Raw genomic sequence first — 21,112 nt, forward strand, 5'->3', positions numbered from 1 at the left:
GAGCTGAGAAGAGAGGGAGAACCCAAGTCGAGGCTCGATCCCAGGACTCCAGGATCACCCCCTGAGCTGAAGGCAGACGCTTAACCAACTGAGCCACCCAGGTGGCTCAGTCTTTCAGTTCTTAAGGTCCAGCCCTTGGAGGGTGCATGCATGAGATTCCCCAGTTCATACCCTCCAGTTCCATTTTGGATCGGGACCGTTTGACATATGTAACATAAGCAGGTAACGTCAGGGGAGACGGAACTGACTGAGGGGTGTAGAGGAAGTCTCTACTATTTTCACAATTTTTCTCTCAGTCTACAATTATTCCAAATAACAGGCTGATTAAAAATAACTTATCTAAGAGATAACTGATTCAGTACACAGGGAGCTCTCCCATTTGTTCTTCCCAGAGCGTCATACTTCAGTGTGTGGATTCACTGTTCAGACGTAACCTCATTTTACTGCCCTTCCCTCTCTTGTGCTTCACAGATACTGTTTCGTTTTTTGGTTATTTGGTTGGTTGGTTGGTTGGTTTTTTTGGCTTTTGACCAATTGAAAGTTTGGGGTGTCTGTCAAGTGAGTATATCGGCACCATTTTTCCAACATTAGTTCGCCTCATGTCTCTAGGTCACATTTTGGTAATTCTCATACTATTTCGAACTTTTTCATTGTCATATTTGTTACATGATCTGTGGTCAGTGATTACAACTCACTGAAAGCTCAGACGATGGTTAGCATTCTTTTAGCAATAAAATATATATATTTTAAAATCAGAGTGTGGAGTTCTTTTTTTATTTTATTTTTTAAAAAAGATTTTATTTATTTATCAGAGAGAGGGAGAGAGAGAGAGCACAGGCAGACAGAATGGCAGGCAGAGGCAGAGGGAGAAGCAGGCTCCTTGCCGAGCAAGGAGCCCGATGTGGGACTTGATCCCAGGACGCTGGGATCATGACCTGAGCCGAAGGCAGCTGCTTAACCAACTGAGCCACCCAGGCGTCCCCTTTTTAAATTTTAAATATTTTATTTATTTCACAGAGAGAAATCACAATTAGGCAGAGAGGCAGGAAGAGAGAGAGGAGGAAGCAGGCTCCCTGCGGAGCAGAGAGCCTGATGCGGGGCTTGATCCCAGGACCCTGAGATCATGACCTGAGCCGAAGGCAGAGGCTTTAACCCACTGAGCCACCCAGGCGCCCCAGCAATAAAATATTTTTAAATTAAGACATAAACATTGGAGGTGCCTAGGTAGCTCAGTGGGTTAAAGCCTCTGCCTTCGGCTGTGGTCATGATCTCAGAGTCCCAGGATCCAGCCCCGCATTGGGCTCTCTGCTCAGTAGGGAGCCTGCTTCCTCCCTCTCTCTGCCTGCCTCTCTGCCTACTTGTGATGCCTCTCTGTCAAATAAATAAATAAATAATCTTAAAAAGATATAAACATTGTAGGGTTTTTGGGACACAATGCTGTCGTATACTTATTAGACTACAGTGTGGTTTAAACAACTTCGCTACGTACTCGGAAACAAAAACCTTGTCTGACTCACTTTATTGTACTCTTTGCTTTATTGCAGTGGTCTGGAACTAAACCTGCAATATCTCCATGGTATGCCCGTAATTTATTGAAACATTTTTCCACTGATGGATATTTAGGTTGTTTCCAGTCTTTTCACTATTACAAGACAGTGGTGCATGGATGATATGTCATTTTTACATGTGCGAGAATATCTGTAGAATAAATTTCCAGAAGTACAGCTGTTGGATTAAAAAATATTGGCCCTCATTTTGGCCAGAACTGCCCAACTGCCTTCCCTAGAGGTTGAACCAATTTGGACTTCCACCAGAAATGTAGGAAACAACTGTCTCCCCACACCCTTCCAGCATCAGTTATAATCAAACCAGCTATAGACCCAACACACCCCTCCTTGGGTTTGGTTCATTTGCCAGGGAGCTCACAGAGCTAAGGAAACCAGTTTACTTACTAGGTTACCAGTGTATGCAAAGGATATTAAAGGGTGCAAATGAACAGATAAAGAGATCTAACAGGGTTTGTCTGGAAGGGATCTGAGCAAAGGAGCTTCTCTCCCAGTGCAGTGGGGGGTGGGGGGGGCACCATCCTTCTGGCATGGGGTGCATTCTGGGTTCCCAACCTGGGAGCTCTTTAAACCCCAGATTTCAGGGTTGTTTTTTTTTTTTAATGGAACCTTAAGTAGGTATGACTGGTTAAACCATTGACCACTAGTAACTGAACTCAATCTCCTTAACTGACACTTAAGTCAGTTAAGTGCCTGCCTTAGGCTTGAGTCATGATCCCAGAGTCCCAGTGTCAAGCCCTGCATTGGGCTCCATGCTTGGCGGGGAGTCTACGTCTCCATCTGCCTCTTCTCCTCCCTCCCCCACTTGCGTGCATGTGTGCGCGCACACGTGCTCTCTCCCTCTCACATAAAAAAATAAAATCTTATAAAAAAAAAAAAAGAACTCAATCTCTAGCCCCTCTTCCCTCTCTGGACCCTCCCTGGAGGTTGGAGGGTGGAACTGAAAGTTCCAAACCTTTAATCACCGGGCTGGTTTCCCTGGCAACCCAGCTTCCATCCTTAGGTTGCCTAGGGGCTTTCCAAAAGTAACCTTATTAACATAAACTCTTGTGTGGTTGGGAGGGCTTGTTATGAATAACAAGACACCAATTTTACCTTTCCACTCAGGAACTGAGGACGAAAACACCGTATGTTATAACAAAAGATGATCCCATCATTGCCATCCTTTGGGAAATTCCAAGGGTTTGGGGAGCTGTGAGCTAGGAACTATGGGTGAAGACAAAACACATGTATTTCTTATAAATTACAATAAATTACAACATCATAGATTTATAATAGTATATGTTAGGCAGAATAGTGGCCCCCAATGAATTCTGTGTTTCAATCTCTAGAAATGATGAATAGGTTACCTTAACAAGACAAAAGGGACTTCGCAGATGTGATTAAGGATCTTGACTTGGGTCTTTGTCCAGGATGTTCTAGGCAGGCCTAATGGGAGAGAACTTATGAGGGCCTTTCTGAATAAAAGAGGGACCTAGGAACGTCTCGGTCAGAGAAGGAGTTGTAATGACAGAAGCAGAGCTGAGTGGCAGGAGTGGTGGCTTTAAAAGGAATGTAGTTAGCAGGGAGAAGCTGTGCAAGGCAAGGAGATGGATTCTCCCCTGTATTCTTTAGAAGGAATGCAGCCCAGGTGACACCTTGATTTTAGACCATTGAGACCCACTTCAGACTTCTGACCTACAGAACTGTAAGATGACACATTCGTACTGTTTCAGGCCACTGAGTTTGTGGGAATTTGTGACCGCAGCAGTAGGGAACTAATACGTGGTAGTGGTGGCATCGTTCTGTGTTTTATTTATTTATTTATTTTTTAAAAAGACTTTATTTATTTATTTGACAGACGGAGATCACAAGTAGGCAGAGAGGCAGGCAGAGAGAGGGGAGGAAGCAGGCTCCCTGCTGAGCAGAGAGCCCAATACCCAATACCAGAGAGCTCTATCCCAGGACCCTAGGATCATGACCTGAGCTGAAGGCAGATGTTTTAACCCACTGAGCAACCCAGGCGCCCCATTTCTGTGTTTTAGAAAGATGGCTCCATCACCTCTCCACCACTTAACCTTCCAAACACTTGCATCTGTACCCGACTTCCTGTCCCAATGGATGAACTTCCCAGCCCCCCACTGTTAACTCCCCAGAAGACCATCAGTAAAATTTGTTCATCAAGGTAAACTTTGTTAGACTGCCTGCACTAGGGGAGAACAGCACTTGCAGGAATCTTAGCAGTCTCTCCAAACAGGGACATGGGGACAAGGAAGTTTATTGAGTTTCATGGCTAGGCCTGGGTGATTTTAAGGTGTCTCCTGCCAGGAGGAGGTCTGGGCAACAGTTTGGGGATGGTAGGCATGAGGTGAAGTCTTCAGTGAGGTGAAGGTCAAAATTCTTGATGAGGGACGCCTGGGTGGCTCAGTTGGTTAAGCGGCTGCCTTTGGCTCGGGTCGTGATCCCAGCGTCCTGGGATCGAGTCCCACATCGGGCTCCTTGCTTGGCAGGGAGCCTACTTCTCCCTCTGCCTCTTCCTGCCACTCTGTCTGCCTGTGCTTGCTCTCGCTTCTCTCTCTATGACAAATAAATAAAATAAAATCTTTAAAAAAAAAAAATTCTTGATGAATAAATCATTTTAGTTGGGTCACAGTCTTCTCTTTCAGGAGCAGGTCATCCTGGACCCACCAGAAATGTTTAACACAAGGACAGGAAAGTATGCCCAGTCCCAGTATTGAGAAATACAGGAACGGGGACTTAGGCTGGGGTCGCCACTCACCAGAAACTCCACTAGTGTGGATCTGATTCCTTCTCTCTGCTCTCAGATGTTGTCCTACAACTTTGCCTCTCTGTTAGCCTTGTCCGTTCTCTCTCTCTCTGCCGGATCATTCCATCTTGAAAACAAAACTAAACTAAGAATCTCCCCACACGCCCTTTTGACATTTGCCCCATTTCTGTTTCCCTTTATAGAAAAATTTCTTGAGACAGTTGTCTGTGGTTATTGGGTTCACCCTTCCATTCCAGCCATTCTCCCTGCTTTGCTCCATATGCTCCTACATATGAGTCTTCCTCAGGTTTCCAGAACACTTTAAACGTGTTTCTGCCTTAGGGCCCTGCCCTGTCTGTACCCTTTGTCTTGACTGCTTCCCCCTCACCAGCCATTTTCACATGGCTGGCTTCTTCTTGTCATTCAGAGAAGTACCATCTCTGACCATTGATCTAGAAATTAAATACGCAGGCACGATTACGTCACTCTGCTTTAAAAAAGTGTTTATGCATTTTTATGGTGGCAAAATATACGTAACACAAGATTTACCATCTTAATAATTTCAACCGTGTAATTAAATAGAGTGGCATTAAGTACATTCACATTGTTGTGTAACTGTCACCACCACACATCTCCAGAATTTCTTCATCTTTCCAAACTGAGACTGTATCTACCCATTGAACAACAGCTCTCATCTCCCTCTGCGCCTCCAGCCCCTGCCAACCATTATTTAGTTTCTGGCTGTATGAATTTGCCTTTTCTAGGTACCTCACAGAAGTGGAATCACACAATATTTGTCCTTTTGTATATAGCTTATTTTAGCATTATGTCTCCAAGTTTCAGCCATATTGTAGTGTCAGAATTCTATTCCTTTTTTTTTTTTTAAGATTTTATTTATTTATTTGTCAGAGAGAGAGAGAGAGAGAGTGAGCACAGGCAGAGTGGCAGGCAGAGTCAGAGGGCGAAGCAGGATCCCTGCGGAGCAAGGAGCCCAGTGTGGGACTTGATCCCAGGACGCTGGGATCATGACCTGAGCCAAAGTCAGCTGCTCAACCAACTGAGCCACCCAGGCATCCCAGAATTCTATTCCTTTTTAAGGCTGAATAATATCCACATATATGTAATTTATATATAACATGTTATATGCACACACATACATGCATACAGGTGAATGGACTTTTGGATAGTTTCCATCTTTTTGCCATTGTGAGAAGTGCTATTATGAATACTGGGGTACAAGTATCCATTTGAGTCCCTGGTTTCAATTCTTTTGGATATATACCCAGGAGCGGAATTGCTGGATCATATTATAATTAAATGCTTAATTTTTTAAAGAACTGCCATACTGGTTTCCACATTGACTGCACCATTTTATATTCCCAGTAATAGAAGTATTCCAATTTCTCCATATTCATACCACTCCCTTGCTATTTTCTGTTTTTTTTTTTTTTTTAAAGATTTTATTTATTTATTTGACAGAGAGAGATCACAAGTAGGCCGAGAGGCAGGCAGAGAGAGAGAGGAGGAAGCAGGCTCCCTGCTGAGCAGAGAGCCCGATGTGGGACTCGATCCCAGGACCCTGAGATCATGACCTGAGCTGAAGGCAGCGGCTTAACCCACTGAGCCACCCAGGCGCCCTGTTTTTTTTTTTTTTTTTAATAATAATCATCCTAATGGGTGTAAAGTGGTATATCACTCCATTTTAATTCTGTAAATAACCCCTGTAACTAGCTGAGATTTTTTACACACACACACACACACACACACACACACACACACACACACACACACTATTGTCCTCCACTTAATGCTGTAAGCTCTGTAAGGACAGGGATTTTTTTTTTTTTTTTTTTTAAGAGAGGGAGGTGGGGGAGTGATGGGGGAAGGGGAGGGAGAGAGAAAGGGCTTCATCTCACAACCCTAAGATCATGACCTGAGTAGAAATCGAGTGAGACACTTACTGACTGTGCCACCCAGATGCCCCAGGACAGGGATTTTTGCCTTTCTTGTTACCACTGAGGATAGCAGTGGTTCTGGACCAAGGGTGGGACCAAGCCACTGTGGAGGGAGAATCATTGACAAGACTTCGTGGCGTTAATGTGTATTCAGGAATGTCTCTCTAGTGTACCAGAGAATGAGATTGTCTAGGATGGGCACACAGGTTGTGAGAGGCAGCTTAAGACAGACTTGGGGAGATGGAGGAAAAACTAAATCCAAACACCCCTGATCATACCATACCCTTTGGGACTTGGCTGTTTTCAATAGAGTACTTGATTGTATTGTCTTTGTGAAGTTTCCTATTTGGTGTAGAGCAGAATAGACCCCAAGGAGACAGTCTATCTTCAGATTCCATTGTCTCAGAGCCATTTTAATGGTGAGACAGAAATGAAAGTAGTCAGAGGGAAGTCTGAGTTCCTCAATGGGGTCACCCTAGGGTATTGGGAGAGGGAGCATGCCAGTGTTTGGAGGAATAAGGCTGAAGTGGAGAGGGTAGAAGAAAGGGAAGAGTTCTCCAAGATTTGGGGGGTGACTTAGGGGTTCTCAAACATCTGGGAGCCCTGGCCTGTCCCCTTGGGGTGCCCTGTGGAGGTGGTGAGAAGGGAGAAGGGGATGACCAACCAATGCACCCCTGACACCAGGGTTACCGACCCCACAATGTTTCCTAAGGGGAAGGGTGGTTTGGAGGCAGTGGAGCTACTTCCCAGGATCCCCCCACCCAGGGCTGGGACAATAAACATGACAGCTGAGGAGCACCCCTTGAATGTTCTGCTTCAGGAAAGCCCCCCCATCCCCCGACCTTTGCCCAAGCCTGGACTGAGACTAAATCTGTGCTCACCAGGAGGCAGATTCAATTTGATTGATGAGAATTTCTTGCATTCCCAGTTTCTAAACACCGTGCTCAAGTCATTAGTCACTTCAGTCACGTTCTGTTTGTCATGGTCTCTCCAGGAGATAACTGACCTAAGACCTACTAACCCCGACTCATCCTGCCGCTCTCCACAGAAGCGTACGTTGTGAAGCCTGAAGTGGTCAAGATTTTGGTGTGTTTGCAGGTCTTTAAGATGACTGAAAGTCAGGGACGCCTGGGTGGCTCAGTTGGTTAAGTGGCTGCCTTCGGCTCAGGTCATGGTCCCAGCGTCCTGGGATCGAGTCCCACATGGGGCTCCTTGCTCGGCGGTGAGCCTGCTTCTCCCTCTGCCTCTGCCTACCACTCTGTCTTCCTGTGCACACACTCTCTCTCTAACAAATAAAAACAAATAAATAAGTAAAATCTTAAAAAAAAAAAAAAAGGTGACTGAAAGTCAGAGAGCAGCGTGAGAGGAAGCTGGGATGGTCTGGGGGAAGGTGCGCAGGACGATGGTTTAAGTTTGGATTTTGTTCTAAGTGTGATGGGAATGATGTGAGGAATTTAACTTGAGGAATACCTTTCTAATTTGTGTTTTCAACCACATCCCGTGGTGCCAGGTATTTGGGTAAACGACTATTTTGGTTGTTTGAGGACTACTTGCCAAAATGAATGAAACTAGGAGTTGGTGAATGGAGAGGAGAAACCCTCTAGGGAGATGGCTTCTTTATCGCTAACAAAGACTGATGAGTTAAAAACCCAAAAGTTCAGGGTTGGAGTCCTTACAGTTCCTCGACCTCTTTAAAGTGGAGCCATCCTGCGACAGTCAGGTCCTGGAAAAGTAGACAAGTTGTCCTAATTTCCTTTTGCTTCGCTTCTCCCTTCTCCAGTCTGACAAGATCTTTGGGGGAAGACTTTTTTTTTTTTTTTTTTTTTAAATTCTTGTGTTTCCTGATTTATTTATGTGGCCTATCAGGGATTTCAGACAGTGTTATGTGTAGAGTGAAGGAATGAGTGCAGCTTACCGTTTTCAGAGACAGGCAAATTAAGGATGAGAGATGGCAAGAAAAGCTGCTCACACATGAAATTGAGATAGCTCTCTGGGCAGAGGAGAGGACCCCCAAAATCATGATCACAGAAGTTGCCTCAGGCAGAGGCCTGTGGACAAGTTCTCAGTTCCTTACTAAGTGCCATGGAAACATGGGTGATGTCAGTGTGACTGTGGCCTCAAGGGTGTGGCAGAGCGAGAGGCTGACATCACCGCCCAGGGGACCCAGTGAGCTCAGGCTCCAGGGAGGCCTCCTTACAGCCTCTAAAGAGGTTGGAGCAGCAAACATGACAAAGAGAGCCCTGGGGGCTGAGCGGCTGTCATGTGCTGTTCGGTGATTGTTCTCCTTTACCCTCCTGCCGACATAGAACCCTACCTCAGGACTGTGGAGAGAGACTGAAGGAAGGAGCATGATGCTCCATATTCAGGACATGTCGGGTCTAACGGGGCAGGCTTCCCACCCCCAGGGAGCTTATGACAGACTTGAACAGTCAAAACAATCAAAGAAAGTGTATGAGCTTTGAGGTTGGGCCTGGCCACTAACCTCAGTCTGTCAAGTTATTTGCCATCTGACCTTGGGCAAGTTACTAAACCACACTGGGCCTTAGTTTTTCATCATTAAAGTGGAGAAAACCATTTTTGTCTCACAGCACAATGGTGGTGAAGCCTGAGGGAGGGAAATCCTATCATGTTCCTGGAGCCCCACAGCCATTTCATGATCGGTAGCATCATTACTGCTACTGCCCAAGACCACTCAGTGTGATGGAAACAAGGTAGAGGCACGTATCAATACGGTCGACCCTTGAACATGGCTTTGAACTGTGCAGGCTCACTTCTGTGAGGATGTTTTTCAGTATGTTTGTTAGAGAAGGTTTGCTGCTGTGTGACAATTTGAGAAAAGTCTCAGCCAAGCTGTGTAATCGTTGAGTTGCCTTTCCCTGAAGGTAGTTCTGTGAAGAGGCCTTCAGGGCGATTTGGAAGGGGGCTGAGAAATTATGCAATCCATGCCAGTAACATGGATGCAGACAGAATGATTTGTGTCTGCTTTTACAAGCCACTCACGGCAGTGGGGGGTGTGGGTGGGATGGTCTGGCTGGATGATCAGGAAATGGGCAATGGGACCTCAGTTCGAATATCCGTTTCAACATTTACTAGCCATGAGACTTGAAGTATTACCTCAGCTTTATAATCTTCCAGCTTTCTCATCTGTGAAATGGAATACACAATGTCTACTGTGAAAGATTAATGTAAGAATTCAGTGATGTAGGTGAAGTGCTTACTTTGTGTATTATGCCTGGCGCTCAGAAAATTCTCTGTACAGTTTAACTGCCAGTGCTGGGACTGGATTAAAGGCCCTCTGACTCTCAGTTGAGTGCTTGTCTGGTCATTCCACGCTGACCTGACATCCTCTCTAGTCAGAGCCACTTCCATCAGGCAGGCCGTCTTCACTGGAGCTTTGTACACCCGTTGCTCCAGACACCCTTGTTGGTCATGTGTGAGATTTCTGGATTCTGCCAGGGCTCAAAAAAGCAGCTGACAGCAGCGGAAGCTACTTTAATCTCTACTATACAAATCTGGTCTACGTACCAGTCTGCTTCCTGTAATGGACAAAAAGTTTTTTGCTGAGTGAGATGTTCAAATGCGTGTCTGAAGGGACCTTCTGTCATATATCTCAAGAGATCTTTAGAAATATGAAAGGCTCCATACTTTCCCTGCCTCTCCTACATCTGTCTGGGATTGTTTAAGCATGAGTAATTAAATAAAATGAGGACAGGCAGAGATTATCAAGAAACAGACAGGTTTAGCAACTTACTCAGTTCTTGGCAAATGCTAGGACTTGTAACTCATTCTCCTTTCTGTTGGTTTTTGTACTTTTAAAAATGTGTTTTCAGTTAATAACTACTTCTTTATTGGAAAAAAAGCAATATATGCACAAGGGAAAGAATTCCAAAAGTGCATTCATAATTAAAGATGACCTTTCTCTTACTTTAGGCCCCTTCCTTCCAATCCTGCTTCTGGCTGCCACTACTGTTAATAGTTTCTTTCTTTTCTTTCTTTCTTTTTTTTTTTTTTTAAGATTTATTTATTTATTTGAGAGAGGGAGAGCATGAATGGGAGGGGCAGAAGGAGAGGGAGAGAGAATCTCAAGCATACTCCATGCTGATTGAAAAGCCCATTGTGGGGTTCGATCCCAGGACCCTGAGATCATTAACCTCAGCCGAAAGCAAGAGTCAGACTCTTAACCAACTATGCCATGCAGGTGCTCCTTGGGAATCTTTCCAGAAATGTTCTATGTCATATTTCAAGCATATATAAGCATATATATATATATATTTTTTTCTTTTCAGATAAAATAAAAACATGTTCTGTATACTGTTTCATGTCTTGCCTTTTCCCAGCTCAATCCTACAATTTGGAGACAGTTTTGTATCTGAATATAGAGTGTTTTCTTTTTCTCTTTAATGATTACATAATAAATACTCCATGGTATATAGCTGGAGTAGAAATGATTTACCCTCCGCTTCCAGTGTGGTTCTTACACACCTTTTTGTTGATGGCAAACCATTCTCCCAGTCACTCTGCTCCAAACCTTGAGTGATACTCAAGGTCTTCCATCCCCATATCTAATAAGTCATGCCAATTCTGCTTTTTTCCATTTCTCCACTCTCTTTCATTCTCATGGCTACTTCCTGTGTTTAGGCCTTAAAATTCTTAGAGTGTTCAGCCATATCTAAATTTTCTATCTTTGCAGACATCACACACTTGTTCTTGATCAAATTTCATGCCAAGGTTCTGATTGTGTCACTCTGAAAAACCTGCAGTGGGTTTCCATTCTCTGTATTACATAAAAGCTCAAGTAGTGATCAATAAATATGATTGTGAAATTCTAAAGTGGGAAATTTATGAAATGCAAATGCCTGGATCAGAATGTCTAGATAGTTTAGGACCTTTAGTCTGTATTAAAAAAATGTTTCCAAGTGCTTCTGATGTAGTCAGTTGTTGGCCTGGTGGAACCATTAGAATAAAGTACAAATCAGCCCAGTATTTCTCTTCAGGGTACCTTTGTGGTTCCATCTTTTACTACTACTTCTCTACACACCAGAGCATATAAAGTTTTTTTGTTAGGTTTCTGGATGCTCCTAACACCTTCCAATCACACCTTTTAAACTACCAGGCCCAGTCTTTCTATGAATCCTTCACAGCCAGAAGTGATCCCTGAACTCGATTCTCAGAACTGGCTCACAGCCGCATTCTGTCTTATTTCATAGTTTGGGGATTCTCCAGCTTTCTCCCCCTGAGAGCGTGTAAGATTGCTTTCTGCAGAAACCCAGATTCCTCTTTCTTCTTATTCGCGAGTACAGAACCTTGCGCACTTTGTAGCAAGGGTCTTAAACAAGAATTTGTAGAATCAGTGCCATTGCCTGGGCTGGTCACCGTTGCACATGCGGTGTCGTTAACTGTTCCTGGCTTATAGTGGGGTTTTCTACACGCATTTGTGGATTCTAAGAATAAATGAGCAGGACCCAGTCGGTCATTGCCCAGAAAACTACAAGTCCCAGCAGGCGTTGGTGGGTGACGGACGCCGACGCGGTGATGCAAGGGGGCGTGCCGAGCCCGAGGGAGGGGTCGCCCTGCGGGTAGCCGGAGGCCGGGGAGGCTCTAGAGCCTAGGGTGAGAGAGGGAGCGAAAGGTGAGCAGAGTCGAAGGAGGGGACGCGCTGCGGGGCTCCCCCAGTCTATGGAGCGGGGTAAGATGGCGGAGGCGGAGAGCCTGGAGACAGCCGCGGAGCACGAGCGGATCCTGCGAGAGATCGAGAGCACCGACACGGCCTGCATCGGGCCCACCCTCAGGTACCCCGGGGACCCGGGCCATCGATGGGCGGGCACGGGCGGGACGGGAGCCAGGCTCCTTCAGGACTGTGAGCCCGGCCGTCCGCCCGCAGGGCCAGCGCCAGCCCCTCCCTTCGGGGATCCCAGCGAGCGACCTCCACTCTCGGCGAGGCGGGTCTCCCTCCGCAGCTCGGACATGGGGTCCCTCCTCGATCGCCGGCGCCCACAGCCCAGTTACTCTGGAGTCTCCTCTTGCCTTCCTCCAGGCTGGGGCATTCTTGGTTCTCCCTCCGAGGCTAGTACGGAGCTGGGCGACTAGAGCGCGCCCGGCAGATGGTGGCTCTTAGCAGATCTTCCCCCTGGGGACATCACCCTTTCCCCTCGGACTCCAACTCCATCCAGTCCTAGACACAGGTCCTGCTTTACAGACAAAACATAAATTCACCCACGGTCTGATGATTGGAAGTTAAACTCGTGCCTCTTTAAAATCACAGTCATTTCTCAGAAACGAGTTTCTGAAAATCTTAGGCCTGGAAGGAAGGAAGTTTCCGTCAACCCGCGCCCCTCTCCTGGGATCGGATACTTGCTGAACCCTGGTAGTAGGAAGCCTTTTCCAAAGGTGAAGCCTCATCGTAGTCTCATCGTTGAGAAAAAGTTACTACCCCTTTTGCCTACCCCCTTATACTCTCACTTTGCCCCCCTCACCCCCATTTTATTCGTAGATGTCAAACCTCCACCTACCCCAACTTCATGTATTTATCAAAACTTAGGCACCACTTACTATGTACAGTGCAAGACACTGTATTAAGCAGTTTACAAATGAAACTTATTTCAGTCGCAGAACAGTCCTATTAGGTGGGTCTTACTATTACCCTCATTTTACAGATGAGGCACAGAGATGTTAAGTGACTTTCCCAAGGTCACACGGAAAAGTGGTGGAGTAGTGATTCCTACTCAGGCTGCCTGGACCCAGGGTCTGCATTCTTAATCTCTGTTGTTATGTCTCAGTTGGTGATTATCATCTCTCTGTACTTCCTGTTAATTACTCACCAAATTCAATTTCAAATCACCTTTCCCTTTCCCCTCTGTTCACTAGTGCCCTGGAACTAACTCATCTTCATCCTTCCTGTTGTACCTCCTGATCTCCATGCAATCAGTAGATGGTTAATTCTCCTACCTATCTTGTACAGTCTTGGGATACTGCACCTACCTTCAAAAAAGGAGTTATTACTCAATGCTTTTTTTTTTTCTCCCATAGGGAGAGTTGCCTAATGAAAGGGTGTTTGGACGGGGAGCAGGCTGGAGGCTTTCCCCCTCGTCTCCACCTGCACATCTTTCTTCTCCGGGGCACATTGTTAGCCTACTTCCCTCTGTGCCATCTCTGGTCATGACCATTCTGAGTAGTTTGCCTTTGTCCCTTATTGCACTGGGATCATGACCTTCATATAACTTTCTTTTTCCATTTTCTTGAGCTCTTAAGGGTGAATGATCCTTATTTCATTATCTTTTATAAAAACTACAGAAGTGCATTATTCTATATGCTAATATATATTATACATATATGTATGATATATAATATATAAAGTATATGATAATATAAATATATATACTATATATTATATAGCATATATAATATATATTATATAATATACTATAATAATGCACATATTCTAAGTGCATTATTAATGGTTATTAACATTGGGTTTTTTATGGCACAGAATGTTACTGGAGATACTGAAGATGCTGTCTCAGTATTTTACTAAGAAATTTGGCCACTGAGCTTCAGTTTGGAGCCAAACAAATTTCTTACTGGAGCAGTTGGGATTACCATAGTTTTTAGGAAGGATTCTTTATCAGAACACCATCAATATTGTCTTGAGTTGGTTGTGGTTTTCAGTTCCTGTGGTTCTTGGTTTCTGTGATAAGTGACTTTAATTTAGTGTTATCAGTGTAGTTTGTTGTGATTTATTATGTTAACTCTCCACTGATTCATAGGGCATATCTGTTTGGCCTGTAATTTTCTAGTGTCTTGACTTAGGCTATATGCGTTATGGTTAAAATATGTTACTCATTCTCCCCCAGATTTGCTTCATTATTATCATCAAGTTCTTTTTTCCCTAGAAGGTGGGGTTTTGTGGGGGTAGGTGAATTATGGGATCTTTTGCCCTAAGGGGACATGGTTAAAAAACAAAAAAAGGTTTGAGAACTACTGCTCTGTCCTACAAGTTTTTATTACTTTTCCTGACTCCCTGGATCATTGTTAGGGACTTTTCATTTTTGACCTTATCCTGTATTTTGCAGGTAACCCTAAATCTTACTATCATCCCCAAGATTCAGTCACTTGAACATCCTGTAATGCAAGACTAGTACCTACTGTTTTTTGTCTTTAGTCTGGGTAGTTTCTGCCCATATTCATAGGGGATGATCTCACCCCCTGTCCCATTCAGAGACAGCAGCAGGCACAGACTTAATGTTTCAGAGCCCATGCCTTACCCTGGCTGCCCCTCCATCACAACTTGCCCCTCAGTTTTTCCATCACAGTTATTACGTAGGTTTGATTAAGGCGGTGGTAGGCTCTGTTCCTAAACTTTCCACTCAACTGTACATCTCAAGTTCCTCCACCCCTTTTCATAGTCCTTTCTATTTCTCTCTTTTGGAGTGGCATTTTTTAAAGCACCAGGTTCTTAGCTGTTCCTGAGCTAGGTTTTGTAACGGAAGAGGAGCTAAAGAAGAAAATGGTGAATTGTGGTAAATACAAGATTAGTATCCCCAGCCCCATCCCCACAATTCCTGCTCCTTACAAAAATCCACGAAGATGCACTGCCTAACCAGTCTTTTCCTTCTCCAGCTATTGCTTGTGAACCATTACGTGCTTTCTTTCCCTTCTGCGATACCAAATTTTTCTTCCAATCTTACCCATTTTTGTTTCAGGAGCCACAGTGGCTTGACTTTTTCATTTTATAACTCTCCTTATTTTAATCTTGAACAGTGCATGCAAAGGTAGTCAGTTCCCATACATCATAAGGGAGTGCCTCTCCTTTTTCACTGTATTCTGAAAGGCCCAAGCATATCCATGCATACAGAGGCTGTTGCCTAACACGTTCTTTTGGGAAAGCAGCCATCTCTTTCTTTTCGATCTTCCTCTTAAAAATTATTTTGTTAGCTGCAAGTCCTAATTTTGCAGATGAGGAAAGCGGCCCATAAGATATTGGGGCCCGTCTTTTTAAAATTTTTTTATTTTTAATTAGTTTTTAAAAAAAGATTTAATTTCTTTGAGAGAGAGTGCCTGCATGAGCAGGAGGAGGGGCAGAGGGAGAGAGACTCAAACAGAATCTGTGCTGAGTGCTAAGTCCATCACGGAGCTTGATCTCTGTGAGATTGTGACCTGAGCTGAAATCAAGAGTTGAATGCTTAACCAACTGAGGCACCCATGCGCCCCAGGGCCTGTCTTATTTTTAAAATAATATTGATTCCTCTTCTGTAGTGCTAATACTAAAATATTGATCAGAAATCACTCATGAACAATGGCTCTGTATTTTCATTTTTCAAATCCCATCTCTTATTTCTAGTCTTCTTTCATAACACTATTCAGTAGAAAGCATTTCCTCATTTTGCTCTTTGGGTACTAGCAATTAACATTCAGTCTTATTGCCTTTTTAAAAAAAGTTATTTATTTATTTATTGGTCAGAGAGCGAGGGAGAGAACGCACAAGCAGGGGGAGCAGCAGGCACAGGGAGAGGCAGCCTCCCCGCTGAGAAAGGAGCCCAGTGCAGTACTCAGTCCCAGGACGAGATTATGACCTGAGCTGAAGGCATACACTTAACTGACTGAGCCACAGGCATCCCTTAATTGCTATTTAAGATTTTGTTTTTAAGCTTTTGAATGTAACAGTGAAATATATAACCTTTAAAAATATAGCTTTATTGAGATATAATTAATACAGCAAATAGTTCACCCCTTTAAAGTATACAATTCACTGGTTTTTAGTATATTCACAGAATAGTGTAACCACTACCATAATTTAATTTTAGAACATTTTTATCACTTCAGCATCCATTAGTAGTCGTTCTCCATTCTTTACCCACTCCCCAGGCAATACAACTTTTTGTCTTTATGCATTTGCCTCTTCTGGACATTTCATATCGATGGAACTGTACTGTGTGTGTGTGTGTGTGTGTGTGTGAGTGTGTGAGTGAGTGACTTAGCATAATATTTTCAGGGCTCATCCATGTGGTAGCTTGTGTCAGTACTTCATTTCTTTTCATGGTTGAGTAGGATTCCATCGTGTGGGTATACCACATTTTATTTATTCGTGAGTTGATTGACATTTGGGTTATTTCCATTTGGGGCTTTAGAACACTGCTTCCGTGAACATGATTGTACTAATTTTTGTGTGGACATATGTATTCTCTTCTCTTGGGTATATACCTAGGAGTAGAATTTCTAGGTAAGCAGCCAGCCTCCATCCAGCATGGGGCCCACTGCAGGCTTGATCTCATGACCCTGAGATCATGACCTGAGCCGGACGCTTAACCGACTGAGCCACCCAGGCGCCCCTGCCAAACTGTTCTCTAAAGTGTCAGTACCATTTTACATTCCCACCAGCAATGCATGAGGGTTCCAGTTTCTCCACATTCTTGTCACCACTTGTTATTTTTTTTTTTTTTTTTTTTAATATTAGGTATCTTAGTAGGTTTGAAGCTGCAATTCACTGTAGTTTTGATTTGCATTTCCCCAATGGCTAATCTTTTCATGTGCTTATTAGTCATTTGTTTATCTTCTTTGGAGAAAGGTCTATTCAGATCCTTTGCTCAGTTTTTAATTGGGTTGTCTTTCTATTGTTGAGTTGTAGGAGTTCTTTATATATTCTGGATAGAAGTTTCTTACCGGATATATAATTTTCAAATACTTTCTTTCATTCTGTGAGTTGTTTTTCCATTTTCTTGGTGGTATCATTTTCTGCACAGAAGTTTAATTTTTATGTAGTCCAGTCTGTCTTTTAAAATTTCTTTTTGCTTGTGCTTTCCTTCGAGACTGTTGCTTTATATATTTTGTTGTTACAAACCTGTACTATTGGTGTAGGGACAATTTTTTATCATGCTTATTTAGCTAAGTTTTTTGTAAAGCTGTCTCTTAGAGAAAACAAATTGGGATGTTTTCAGTTGCTGTATTGTTCAATGTCATTTGGTAATTAAAAACGGGGCCCTGTTTTCTTCATTTACTGCTTTTGTGCCTTTGGCTACATGGCTTTGTTTTCCATCCTCTGCCATCCCCTATTACCTAAGTTGTGCAGAAACCAGTTAAGCAGAATCCTTGGTTCATGACAGGTTATCATTATTTGCACATGCATGGACCTCTTTAAGCAATTAATTATTTTATTAAGCAACTTACCACCTGAGCAGGCAAATTTTTCTCTTCTGCTAAAATGGGGATGATACCATGTACGTTGCAGGAACAGTATTTAAAAAACAGGGGATAAAGTATTCTTCATGGGTACCTCCTATGTGGTAGTTACTCAGACAGCGTGAGTTGTCTTCTGTCCTGTTACCTTTGAGTTTGCTCTGTGGACTTAAGTATTTCTGTTTTGGGAGTTATGTTAGTTTAATGGTTCTTACACCTTTTTGTTTCTTGTTTGTACTCACCTCTTTTTTTTTTTTTAAAGATTTTTTAAAATTTATTTGACAGACAGAGATCACAAGTAGGCAGAGAAGCAGGCAGAGAGAGAGATAGGGGGAAACAGGCTCCCCACGGAGCAGAGAGCCCGATGTGGGGCTCGATCCCAGGACTCTGGGATCATGACCTGAGCAGAAGGCAGGGGCTTTAATCCACTGAGCCACCAGACACCCCTGTACTCACCTCTTTTTTTTTTTTTTTTTTAAGATTTTATTTATTTATTTGACAGAGATCACAAGTAGGCAGAGAGGCAGGCAAAGAGAGAGAGGGGGGGAAACAGCGTCCCCACAGAGCAGAGAGCCTGATGTGGGGCTGGATCCCAGAACCCTGGGATCATGACTGAGCCGAAGGCTGAGGCTTTAACCCACTGAGCCACCCAGGCACCTCTGTACTCACCTCTTTGAGGGACATAATAATGATCAGTAATCAGACCCATCAAATAATTATTTTGGGATGGAGTGGAGAATGGAGGAGCAGATTAGGAAACAGTTATAAAAGCCCCTCCAGTGATTCTAATATAATCCTCCTTGACAATCAGTGAGGGGAAAGATACGATCTCTCATTGGTGATTGCTTATTTTTAATAATAGCTCCCTTTTAAAAGCAACAGTTTTATATTTTAGTTCTAAATGTTAGATGACTTTTAGGAAAGGTAGAAGAAACCGACAACAAAAACTTAATCCTACCAGCCTGTCAAAACTCTTGTATTTGCATATTTCTTTTTAACTTTTTCTGTATGCATTTTATTTCATTAGGTATTACAAGAGTACTATCATGTTTTATCTTAGTTTTTCAGTTAATGTGTTTATATAGTTACATCCATGGTTACATATTATACAGCTATATCATTTTAGCGGCTTTATTCGTTCAACATATTTATTGAGCAACTTTTATGCACCAGATACTCTTCTCAGCTCTGGGGTACAGCAGGGAACAAAACAGATGAGTTCCTGCCCTTATGAACATTACACTCTTGTGGAACACTCACAGAATAAACAAGCAAACAAATACACAGAGTAATGGTGTTTAGTGACTAGTGTTACACACAGTTGGGTATTGTTTTCCACTAGGTGTTTAGAAAAGGTGCTCTGGCAAAGGCTTGACTATAGTGAAGGAGCAAGCCATGTGGCTCTCCAGAAGTCTTTTCTGGACAGAGGGCACCGTTCAGTGTGAAAGCCCTCAGGAGAAGCATAGTGGTGGGAGGCATTGGTAGATCAGTCTGAGTCCAGATCATGTAGGCTAAGAAAGAGGTACAGGAACGTTTTGAGCAGCAGAGTCACATGCTCTAACTTAGGTTAAACAAGGAATATTGGGTGCTATGCAGAGATGGAGTAAGAGAGGAAAGAGGGAAGTCGGTCAAGGGGTATTTGCAGTAATGAGAGGCAAGAGGTGGCTGTGGCATGTAATGAAGTGTTGGGAGGAGGTGGTAAGAGTAGCTGGATCTGAAATATATATATATATATATATTTAAAAATATTTTTATTTATTTATTTGACAGACAGATCACAAGTAGGCAGAGAGGCAGGCAGAGAGAGAGGAGGAAGCAGGCTCCCTGCTGAGCAGAGAGCCCGATGTGGGACTCGATCTCAGGACCCTGAGATCATGACCTGAGCCGAAGGCAGAGGCTTTAACCCACTGGACCACCTAGGCGCCCTGAAATATATTTTGAAAGTGGAGCCAAGAGGGGTGGGGGAATGGGGTAACTGGGTGATGGACATTAAGGAGGGCACAGGATGTAATGAGTGCTGGGTGTTATATAAGACTGATGAATCACTGACCACTACTTCTGAAACCAATAATACTTTGTATGTTAATTGAATTTAAATAAAAATAAATAAATTTTTAAAAAAAGAAAGTAGAACCAAAATGTTGGATTAATTATGAAATTTAAAGAAAAAAGAATCAAGGATGATTCCAAGGCTCTTGCTTAAGTAACTGGGTGAATGTCGTTGCCATTTATTGGGATAGGGAGTAAAGGGTGAGGAACTTTATTTTTCTTCATAGCACTTAAATTCCTGCTTGACATATAGGCTCTTGCATCAAAATTGATTTTCTAGGAGGGGAGAGATTTTCTTTCTTTCTTTGCTGCTGTATCCTGGGAACCTGAAGGAGTGCCTGGTGTACAGTTGGTGTTCAATAAGTATTTATTGAATGAATAGAATACAAGAATTTTACCACAAACTGTTAATTATGTGGGGGTTGATTAACTGATTTGTAGATTAACTATCAATCAGAAGTGTAATCTAAAATAATTGTCCCCTAAAATCAGTTTTGTATTTTGTGTTGTGTTATTAAAAGTTTGCAAATTTTAGTATGATAAATCTAGTGATTAAAATATTATAACCTAAGGGCACATTGTGTAAATAAAGCTTAGCATTCAGAAAATTAGAACTGTGCATTTGGGGAAAAGGGAGTGGGTAGCATTAAATAGGTTTCATTAATATAGGGAGTAGGAGAATGACTTTTTTGTGGTTTGATAAAGAGAAGTTATATTTTATTTTAATAACATAATTGAATTGTTAAGCAAGTTAGACAAATGAATAACTGAAAAAACCCTCTTGTAGCTGATAAGACAGTACTGATGTGGTTCAGTTAGCAGTGGACTCTGTGTCTGATTTTATTTGAGCTAAATAAACAGAAATTTTCATTGAAGTTCTTCCAGTGGAAGTTTATTCTGATGTGTCATCTGATTAATTAGATTCAAACCACACAAACATTAATAGTCACAAAGAGAAGTTAAGTGGGAGGACAGTATTTGGCAGTCATTCCTTTGGTGAATACCAAGAGTTTATTAGTTATCAGATCCAATATATAATGCTGTGAGACTGATCTCCTGGAAATATAATGTTGAAAATAAAAAAAGAATAGATGAATTATCTTTATTTGTCTGGATTTGAAATATTTATTTAATTTTTTCTCCCATTCCCTCTATTTCCCCATTATTAGTTTGTTATTTATTCTTTCATTATGTTCTTAATGCAGATATAAGCATTTATAATTTTATTTTCTCCCCTTTTCACACGATAAGTAGTATGCTGTATAGCCAGTTCTGCAGCTCAACAATATCTTTTGGAGAGCTGTCCATACCTGTATGCAGAGGTTTTCTTTACTTTTTACAGCTACATAGCATTCCATTATGTGAATCTACCACCAATCATTCAACCAGTCCCCTATTTATGTATAGTGGGGTTATTTCTAGTCTTTTGTTGGACAAAATAAGGCAGCAATGATTAACCTTGAACATTCGTCATTTATTTCTTTAAAATTTTTTTTTAAAGATTTTATTTATTTATTTCACAGAGAGAGATCACAAGTAGGCAGAGAGGCAGGCAGAGAGAGAGAGAGAGGAGGAAGCAGGCTCCCTGCTGAGCAGAGAGCCCGACTCGGGGCTCGATCCCAGGACCC

General features: G+C 42.8%; 1 protein-coding gene across 4 annotated transcripts in view; it reads left to right on the forward strand.

Moving 5' to 3' along the window:
* The first annotated feature begins 11,819 nt into the window (after positions 1-11,819).
* Positions 11,820-21,112, forward strand: part of EXOC6B (exocyst complex component 6B) — a 616,111-nt gene continuing 606,818 nt past the window's right edge. For all 4 annotated transcript variants that reach the window (XR_009405326.1, XM_059405853.1, XM_059405856.1 and 1 more), the window contains exon 1: positions 11,820-12,055. Coding sequence is in view for 3 of the 4 variants with exons in the window: in XM_059405853.1 (XP_059261836.1) it covers positions 11,943-12,055 (113 nt within the window). In the remaining variant the exon portion in view is untranslated. The remainder of the gene's footprint in view (positions 12,056-21,112) is intronic.

Source organism: Mustela nigripes, chromosome 7 (genome assembly GCF_022355385.1).
Source record: "Mustela nigripes isolate SB6536 chromosome 7, MUSNIG.SB6536, whole genome shotgun sequence".
Classification (NCBI taxonomy): Eukaryota; Metazoa; Chordata; class Mammalia; order Carnivora; family Mustelidae; genus Mustela; species Mustela nigripes.